Source organism: Marmota flaviventris, chromosome 18 (genome assembly GCF_047511675.1).
Source record: "Marmota flaviventris isolate mMarFla1 chromosome 18, mMarFla1.hap1, whole genome shotgun sequence".
Lineage (NCBI taxonomy): Eukaryota > Metazoa > Chordata > Mammalia > Rodentia > Sciuridae > Marmota > Marmota flaviventris.
The window spans coordinates 12537028-12546296 of NC_092515.1; the positions used below are offsets into that span (position 1 = coordinate 12537028).

General features: G+C 49.1%; 1 protein-coding gene across 1 annotated transcript; it reads left to right on the forward strand.

The window, feature by feature from the left end:
• The first annotated feature begins 527 nt into the window (after positions 1–527).
• On the forward strand, positions 528–7657 carry Dmac2 (distal membrane arm assembly component 2). The gene is made up of 6 exons (XM_027920649.2): positions 528–593; positions 2628–2824; positions 4214–4294; positions 5720–5856; positions 5960–6122; positions 6533–7657. Exons 1-6 carry the CDS (start codon positions 576–578, stop codon positions 6657–6659), a joined length of 723 nt encoding a protein of 240 aa, XP_027776450.1. The 5' UTR covers positions 528–575; the 3' UTR covers positions 6660–7657.
• The last annotated feature ends 1612 nt before the right edge of the window (positions 7658–9269 follow it).

The window sequence follows — 9269 nt, forward strand, 5'->3', positions numbered from 1 at the left end:
GCTCACCAAGGTAACTTCAGCACTCAGAACAGTACTTAACACCCCACAGTAGTGCTCAGGAAGTATCTGCGGAATGAGAGAATGAAAACTTCTATACACAAGACTTCCCACTGAATCTTTAAGCGATCTAGGCTTGACCTCCAAAATAGGTTGAACACTTCACAATATCAGTCTTGAGATCTGATCTCAGTTTCTTACCCTTATGTCTGACCTCATCACCCACTCCACCTTCCCCTAGCTTGACTCCGGTTTAAAAAAAAAAAGACACAATCTGTTTTTTAGCCAAATTATTCTGAAGAGAAGGAAATCAGGGAACTGCAGCTGCAGTCTAAGGAAGTGAATGTACAGCTTTTCTAGGGACAGAAGGACTGTCCAGCTTTCCTAGGGAAGGACATGTAGAGTTCCATTTTTCAGGTCCGTGGAGAAAGTACTCCAAGCAATCCTTAAAAGCGAGTAAGCTAAAAATCAGAATGTGCCTTTAAGAGGGTGTGGCCACAAGAGAAGGCATTTGCGACTGAAAAGGGGGGGCGGGAAAAGACAAGACCGGCCCCTTCCGACTACGTAAGCCCGGCAAGATGGCAGCGCCCAGGTCGGTAAGTGACCGGGCCTCCTAGAGCTCCCGAAATTGAAGTCCGCTCTACAGCCTCCACCCTCGGGCCCTTTGTCACCCTCGGGAGCCCGGTATAAGGGAACAGAGGCATCTCCCGCTAGGGGCTAGGTCTCACACCGGGAGTGTACCTCAGGGGCTATGGGGCAGGGGGCAGAGGGCAGGAAGGATCCCGGGAGCCTCAATCGGCGGCGGAGTTTTAGGGAGCAAGTGGGAGGGGACTTGGCGAGGGCAACCAATGGGAATGTGTGCCTAGCCAATCGGACTGAGGGGTACAACTGATCGCACAAGGAGCCAATGAGCATGCGAGGGTGGGTTCTGGGCGGAGAAGAGCTCTGGGAATGTTTTGCCTGAGAGTTAGGGATTGGGTTCGAGGGTGGAGCCCGGAGAATAAATTTGAGGGAAATTCATGGAGATTTAGTAATTTTGGTGTAAAAACCAGTGGTACCGTGAGGACAGAGTTAGGAATGAAGATGTGAATTTGGGAGTTCCAGTGAAAAGAATCTGAGGGGAATTACGGGATTTGCGATAGTCGTTAAGAGAATTTAAAGAATTGGGTAAAAATCAAGGAATGAATTCAGGGAAAATTGTCAGTTTCAGAGTTTTTAGAGGAGCCGGGCGCAGTGGCGCAAGTCTGCAATCCCAGCGGCTCAGGAGACTGAGGCCATCGGATCGCGAGTTCAGAGCCAGCCTCAGCAATTTAGCGAGGCCCTAAGCAACTAAGCGAGACCCTTTTTCTAAATTTAAAAATATGAAAAAGGGCTGGGGATGTGGCTTAGTGGGTAAGCGCCCCTGGCTCAATACCTGGTGTGCGTGTGCGCGCACAAATACACACACACACGCGAAGGTTTGGACAAAAGGGAGAATGAGCGATTTTGGTTACAGAAGAAATTTTAGCCCAGCGCAGAGGGTGCACACCTGTGATCCCAGCGACTGAGGAGGCTGAGGCAGGAGGATCAGAGGTTCGAGACCAACCTGGGGGTTTAGTTTAGCAACCCCGTCTCAAAATATAAATTTTAAAAAGGACCAGGGATGTAGCTCACTGGCAGAACGCCCCTGGTTCAACCCCCAGTACTGCAGAGGAGGCTTTGAAAGGGAAATCAAGGGTTGGGGGGGCTTCTCTTGTGGGCATGCACCTCCATTTTTCAAACCTTCTCTTAAAGGCACATACATTTTTTGGTCTTCTTGGGTTTAGGGAGCGCCCAAGTGCTCTGTCCATGGTAAATTAAAGAGATAAATTTAAAGGGAGGTCTGGGGCAATAGTTCATTGATAGAGTGCTTGCTTAGCACTCCCCAAGGCCCTGGGTTCAATACTAACTGAACTTTGTTCAGTACTAACAAAATAAAATAATAAAATTAATTAAGATTATATTTCAGTGGAAAGAAAAGGGTCAATCAGGAAGATTCCAGGGAGAATTGGGTAAAATTAACGGGCAATTTGTCAGAAATTAAAGGAGTCAGACAATTGAGGTTTTTAGAAAAAAACAGAACTTGGTGGAAGAATTTATAAAAAAACAGAATATTTGTCTAAATCAAGGAGAAAATTTAGGGTTGATTAAAGGAAGAATTTGGGGGGCTGGGGATGTGGCTCAAGCGGTAGCACGCTTGCCTGGCATGCGTGCTGCCCGGGTTTGATCCCCAGCACCACATACAAAACTAAGATGTTGTGTCCGCCGAAAACTAAAAAAAAAATATATATATATATATATATATTAAAAATTCTCTCTCTCTCTCTCTCTCTCTCTCTCTCTCTCTCTCTCTTTAAAAAAAATAAAGGAAGAATATGGGGAAATTTTTGGAATCCCAAAGAGTTTTATATTTTTCTCTTGGTGCTAAGGATTAAACCCAGAGCTTTGTGCCAATGAAGCAGATGCTCTACCACTGAGCTTCATCCCCAGCTCAGAATTGGGAAGTTCTGAAAGGAGAACTTTCAGGAAGCAAGGGATTGAGGTTCATGGAACAAGAAGGGAGGGGAGGTCCAGCTCCAGACCCAGCCTCTCTTTCCTCTTCCTCTCCCCAGTTCCTGTGCCTGCTGGCCCCAATATATAATGGAGGTACTAGGGGCATCCATGGTCTGAGTGGGGCAGTGCCCCGGGAGGGCAGTCAGAGGGAGAGAAGGACACTACTCCAGTTCCTGACTGACCATTTCTACGATGTGGAGGCTCTGAGACAGTACTTGCTCCAGAGGAAGATAGCGAAGGTGCACAAGGAAAATCGGTGAGAACCTGCAGCCTGCAAGACCCTGCCTGCTAATCAGGCCTCACCAGTAAGAGCTTCACTCCTGCCCTGCTGCTCCCAGCCAGCACCAGGGCTTCCCTACCACTGTTGCATCTTCATATCCCGCCCACACCCTCCTCAAGGCACCTGCTGCCAACAGCTCCACTTGGGGGATCCACCTGGCCTCACACCTAACATGGCTAGAATAAAACCTTTCATTTCTCCTTAAAAGAACCTGCTCACCTCTAAGCCTTCCTCATCACAGGAACTGGCGCTACTGACATTCAGACTGATTTTTAAGGAATCCTCTTAACTCTTAGCTTCTCCGCCCTCCACATTCAGTGCATCAACATTAGAATATTCCAGGTCTGGTCACCTCCACTGTTTATAATGTCAGGTCACTGTGGTCATCTCTTGACCTTCTCAGTTACAGTCTACAAAGCAACCAAAGGACCCACAAGAAAGTAAAATACAAACCATCACCACCTGCCTAAAACTCCAAGTGGTTTCTGACTAACTAAAGTAAAAGCCCCATCTCCAAGGCCCTAAGACCTGGCTGCCATGAGCTTTGAGACCCCTCCCAGGGACTCCCCTCACCCCCACCTACAAGGCCTCCTTGTTGCTATGAACCCAGCCATTGAAATTCAAGCCTCTGAGCTTGGCTACTCTGCTCCTTAGGCCTGGCAGGCCCTGGCCTTGACCTTCTCATTCCTTCTCACTATTCAAGTCTGCCCAATGTCACTGCCTCCAAGAACTGTCTTTTTTATTATTATTATTTTTTAGTTACAACACAATACCTTTATTTTGTTTATACTCACCTCACACGTGCTAGGCGAGTATTCTACCCACTGAGCCACAACCCCAGCCCAGTATTTTTAATTTTTTAAAAATATTTATTTAGTTGCAGATAAACACACAGTATCTTTATTTATTTTTATGTGGTACGGAGGATCAAACCCAGTGCCTCACATATGCAAGGCAAGCATTTTACCATTGAGCTACATACAGCCCCAGCCCCCCCCCCCCAGAACTGTCTTTTAACACCTAAAACTAAACCAGTCTCCACCAGTCTAGCCCCTGACCAAGCCACTCCCTGTGGGTGTCCACCATGACTTCTTTTCGTCATTGTGTTGGTACTCTGCCATTTGTGGTTATTTCCTGGAGCGTCATCTATCTTTTTTCAGATAGCTCAAAAAGGAAGGTCAGGGATGGTTATCTGCTGTGGTCACCACTGTGCCCCCAGTGCCCAGTATTTAATGGTCATTCAATAAAAATTCACAGCCAGGTGTGTTTGCCCAGTGCTCTGGACTCTGCCCCTCTCAGCGCACTAGGGCATGGCGAGGGGTGCGGTGCTCTCAGGATTTACCTTTACTACCATTTTCTTGGCAGATCCCTCGCCCACATCCAGGAGAAATATGGCCCGTACATCGCAGGAGCCTTCTTTGTCCTGAAGCAGGGAGGTGCAGTCAAGTATGACAGCAAAGGTTTCTGTTGTGGGTTGGGAGGGGCAGCAGGGTTCCGAGACCAGCCTCTGCAGTCAAATGGGCTTTCCTGTGTACCAGTTTTTGCCACCTAGTGGCTGTGGGGTGTGGGACCTGTTCCTGGGCTTCTGTTGTGTCATCTATAAAATGTGATTGATGATTGTAGCTAATCAACAAGGTTTACAGTAAGGGCTGGAATTCTGTAGTCTAAACATCTGTAATGAGGCCTTGCATAACATGTCCTCAATAAAGTTGGTTAGTCACTGCTATAGTCTCAGCACCTACTCAGGAGGCTGAGGCAGGAGGATTGCGTGAGCCTGGGAGTTCAAGGCCAGCCTGAACAGCATAGCTAGACTTCATCTCAAAAAGAAAATAGTTTTTCTTTTTCTCACTCCCTCTCCCCACTTGTTTCTCCTTCCCTTTCTCCTCCTTCCTGATATTTTTTCCTTCTTTTTGGAAAAATAGTTCCCAGAAGATTCATCTAATCCTCATGTTTGTTCCATTTGAAACACTTACCTGACCAGGCACAGTGGTGCACACCTGAAACCCCAGCAACTCAGGAGGCCAAAACAGGAGGATTGCAGGTTTGAGACCAGCCTGGATAACTTTGCAAGACCTTGTCTCAAAATAAAAAAAAAAGCACTGGAGTTGTAGCTCAGTGATAGAGCACTTGCCTAGGACATTGAAGGCACTGAGTTCAATCCTCAGCACCACATAAAAGTAAATAAATAAAGGTATTGTGTCTGTCTACAACTAAAAATATATATTTAAAAAAAAATAAAAGGAGCTAAGGATGTAGCTCAGTAATGAAGCGCCCCAGGTTCAATTCTCAGTACTGCAAAAATTTTAAAAAATAAACAACTTGGACCTAGTCTGAGCACTTCCTTGAGCAACCTCCTTAGGACAGTCTGGAATGCCTATAACCATTGCCCATCTACAAGGACTAATGCACCTAGCTCTGTGCTCATATGTTATCTGTATTCCCTAGGCCTCTCAGCCTCCAGGTGTGTGAGCCTGGACAAGCATTCCATCTGTGTTGGAATTGTCATGGGATCCAACATGGCCCTCGCGGTGAGGCTCTCAGCACAGGCTGATGTGTATACAGGAAGTGTGTTAGTGCAGTCGCTTTATCATAGGGGCAAGGGAGGGTTCTGGGGAATTGGAAACATCAATATCAATACTCCCTCCCTCTCCCCCCTCCTTTGGTACTGAAATTGAGCCAAGGGGTACTTTACCCCTGAGCTACATATATAGCCCTTTTTATTTTTTTGAGACCGGGCCTTGCTAAGTTGCTGAGGACCTCACTAAACTACCGGCTGTCCTTAAACTTGTGATCCTCCTGCCTCACCCTCCTCAGTTGCAGGAATTATAGGCTTGCACTGCCACCCCTGGCTTCCCTCCCTCTCTTCTGCAGGTTTCAGGACCATGAGTGGATCAGGTCGGATAAGCGTGGCCATTTCTTCCTTGAGTTCTTGAAGCTACAGACAGTGCCTGTGCAGGCTGTGGACGCCAGTGGCTGTGCCATCAACTACGACGGCCTGGACAACCTCTGTGAGGGGGCAGAAAGGGAAGGGGTCGGAGGGCCTCCACATCTCCCTTTCTGGTGGTAGGCTCCAGACAGCCCCTGCTACCCTCCTGCCTTCTCCCACTACAGTGCCCCTGAAGGAGCTCCAGTCCCTGTCGCTGCAGCGCTGCCCCAATGTGGACGACTGGTGTCTCAGCCGCCTCTACCTGCTGGCCGGTTCACTGCAGGAGCTCTCACTATCAGGGTGTCCCCACATCTCTGAACGGGGCCTTGCCTGCCTCCACCACCTCCAGTAAGACCTCAGCTCAGCCTGGACCCTGCTCCAGGGCATCTCCCACCCAACCCTGATGCTGGAGAGAAAGTGGGGAGGGAGCAATTTTGGGCTGTCCCTATACCCTAAGGTTGTGGGGTAGGTATGGATGAGCAGTCGCAGCACACGTGTGGAAGAATTAAAATGATGGTTTTCTTTTAATGAAGCCTTCATGGTATTTACACTGATGCAGAACCATGTATACTTAACCAGGGGATTTCATGGGCTTACTATAATAAAGTTTTGAGATCAGGGTTGTAGCTCAGTGGTAGAGCACTTGCCTAGCCCTAGCCATTCAGGCCTGGGTTCCATCCCCAGGGAAAAAAAAAAAAAAAAAAAGCTACTGTAAGCACACACATGCTGTCCTCATGCAGTGCCCTTCTTTCCCTCAGGAACCTTCGCAGGCTGGACATCTCAAACCTCCCAGCTGTGTCCTACCCAGGCCTCACTCGGATCCTGGTGGAGGAGATGCTGCCCAACTGTGAGGTCCTGGGGATGGATGAGGACCAGGTGCTGTAGCTGAGGCTGGAGGAGCAGCCTCAGGACTCGGCCAGTCCCAACCCTGCCTGACCTCAGCCCACTCTGCTCTCCCGTGGATGGCAGCAGGCTGATGGAATGTGTGATGGTGCCCACACTCTGACTTGCAACGGGGATCACGCAGCAGGGAAGGGGGCCTGGCAGGCCCGAGGGAAGGAGGGCGTGAGGTCAGGTGTTTATTCCCAGCTGCCCTTGGCTGGCAGTCAGGGTTCTTGTCACCCTGTCAGGCACTCCTTTCCACACACTGCTCCTTCCCCTGCCTCTAGGGCCTGGTGAGGTAGAGTCTCCCAATCAGTAGGACAGGGAGCTGTCCTCGCCCCACGCATGGCTCAGCCTTGTCAAGAGGCCTCTCCTAAGCAGTTCCACATTTGAGTATGTGGCCGTCTCTTGCAGGGACCCTGACATGGGGTGCTGCAAGCACTTGACAGCAGTGGCTCTCCCCAGTGCAGGACTGGTCAGCTTACAGCAGCATGTCCAGCATCCCTGGCCCACACTTACTGAAGGCCAGTACCACCCGAACTCCCACAGTGTTGCCAGTAATTGATTTATTGATTTTGAGCTCCAAATTCAACTTTTCTGCCTGCTCTGTGAAAATGAAGCTGGGCCTTTAAAATATTTTCCTTTGCCAACTGGCAGGACAGACTTCCCACCAGAGGGTGCTGGAGGAACACTCCAGGAGGAGAGGCCCGTGCTCTGCTGTACCTACAGCTTACCTGCTCCAGGTCTTGGTCTTGCCGAGCTGGTGGCTTCCCCCGCACTCAGCTCCTGGAGAGCCTGTGGTCCACAGCCTCCTCTGGTGCCCGCCCCCTCCACCAGTGGTCTCACAGGGGCCTCCGTTGATGCTTCTCTGTGAATAACTCCCCAGCACTCCGGATGGGCTTCTGGTCAATTCGGAGGCAGTTTACCAATGAATTCCTTGTGATCCCAATTCACTGCTGAGATCAATAATTCTTTATATTAAACTTTGCCTGTTGAAATTACTGTGTGGTTTCCTCTCCTGATTGGATCCAGATGGATGCAGAATCTGTCTGCAGTTTCTCAGGACACAGACTCCCAAATAGAATTTTGGGATTGGTTTGGTTGTAGCTTTGGGCTTAAGCATAGCCCTAAGCTCCTTGCTGATGGGAAACAGGATGCCCCAGAACACAGTGGCATCAGAGCCCTGGCATCACCTATGGTGATCCAGCATGATGAGCTGCCAACTGAAACACATGCGTGGGAGCCCCAGTGGCTGCTGGGCTTGAAAGCTGTGACAGTTGGGACAATTCTAAACAGTAAGATGTTGATGGATTCTTGGGAATGCCTTTAAGTGCTTACAGATAATGACAAGCCCAATATGTCACATCTAAGAACTAGAGAGGTTTCATTATAGCACCAAAAGCTATAATGGTCATCTGTTGGACCCCATCTCAAAGCGTCAAGTTACTCAGAGACTCCTTTACCAGTGCCAAGGGATCTATCAACCTGCCTATGCTTGGAAAACTTGTGATGACTTGGGATCCTCACTTTGAAAGGGGGCATCCATTATTAAGACTTACAAGTGTTCCCCTGCTGCCCCACATCCATAAATGCCAAGGGTCAAATCTCAGCTTGCTCCAGGGGAACAGGTACCTACCAGGATACAGGAAGGAACAGCTTACCTACCATAGAACAAGACTGCAAATATATGTATAGTCGGAAACTTGGGAAATGTGTGCAGGAATGGATTTTAAGTGTTTCAGACCAATGAGGGTGGTTCTGACACTAGTTGGGGCTTTGACATTTGCAAGGTGAGCACACTTACCAGAGATGCCTGATTTAATGGGTTACTTTGTGCAACAGGGGTGGTTCTAACAGTTCTTGGTTGGATGACTGGAACTTGGACCCAAAAGTAGCCTACAGTAAAGAGGCTGAGACTAGAACTGCCCTGGCATAATATAGAGGCAAGGAATCCAAAGGCTTAATTAGGGAGACAGACACACCAGGTTGGAGTGATCAAATTGGATCTGCACGGCTACCTTCAACTGCAATCCACAAGTAGACACCTCTTATTAACAGACTAATCCTGCATTTCTTCAATCCCAAGTTTAATTATATCAAACTTTCCCTGTTCCAACTGCTATATGGTTTCTCCTCAATGGACCCAGAATGACGCCCCAGGAGAGGGGCCCAAAACCTCTGTGTGAGATGAGCAGGAGTTCAGGGGGCTTGACCTCCTCTCCTGACCCCAGGTGAGGCAGGCTGGCCCTGCCTGGCCCTGCCTGGCCCCTGGCCGTTCTCCTAGAAGTAGCTTTTATTCCACTGGCATTCACCACTTCCACCCCACTCTCTTCCTCCAGCTGTTCCATTATTCAAACCTTAGGGAGGAAATCAGAGCTGGACAGATAACAAGCTTCTGCTGCTGACTGGGTTCCTGACAAACTCTGGACAGTATCTCTCCAAACCAGGTGGGGTGAAGAGGTCAGCCCCAAGGTCCCAGGAGACAGTGGGACAAGGAAGCCCCACCTATTCCCTCCCTAGATAGCTGGCGCAGTCCCAACAGCAGAGGCCCCTGGAGGACAGGGGTGTAAACACAGGCAGACACCTTTTCTAGTCCCAGGGGTGGGACATGAG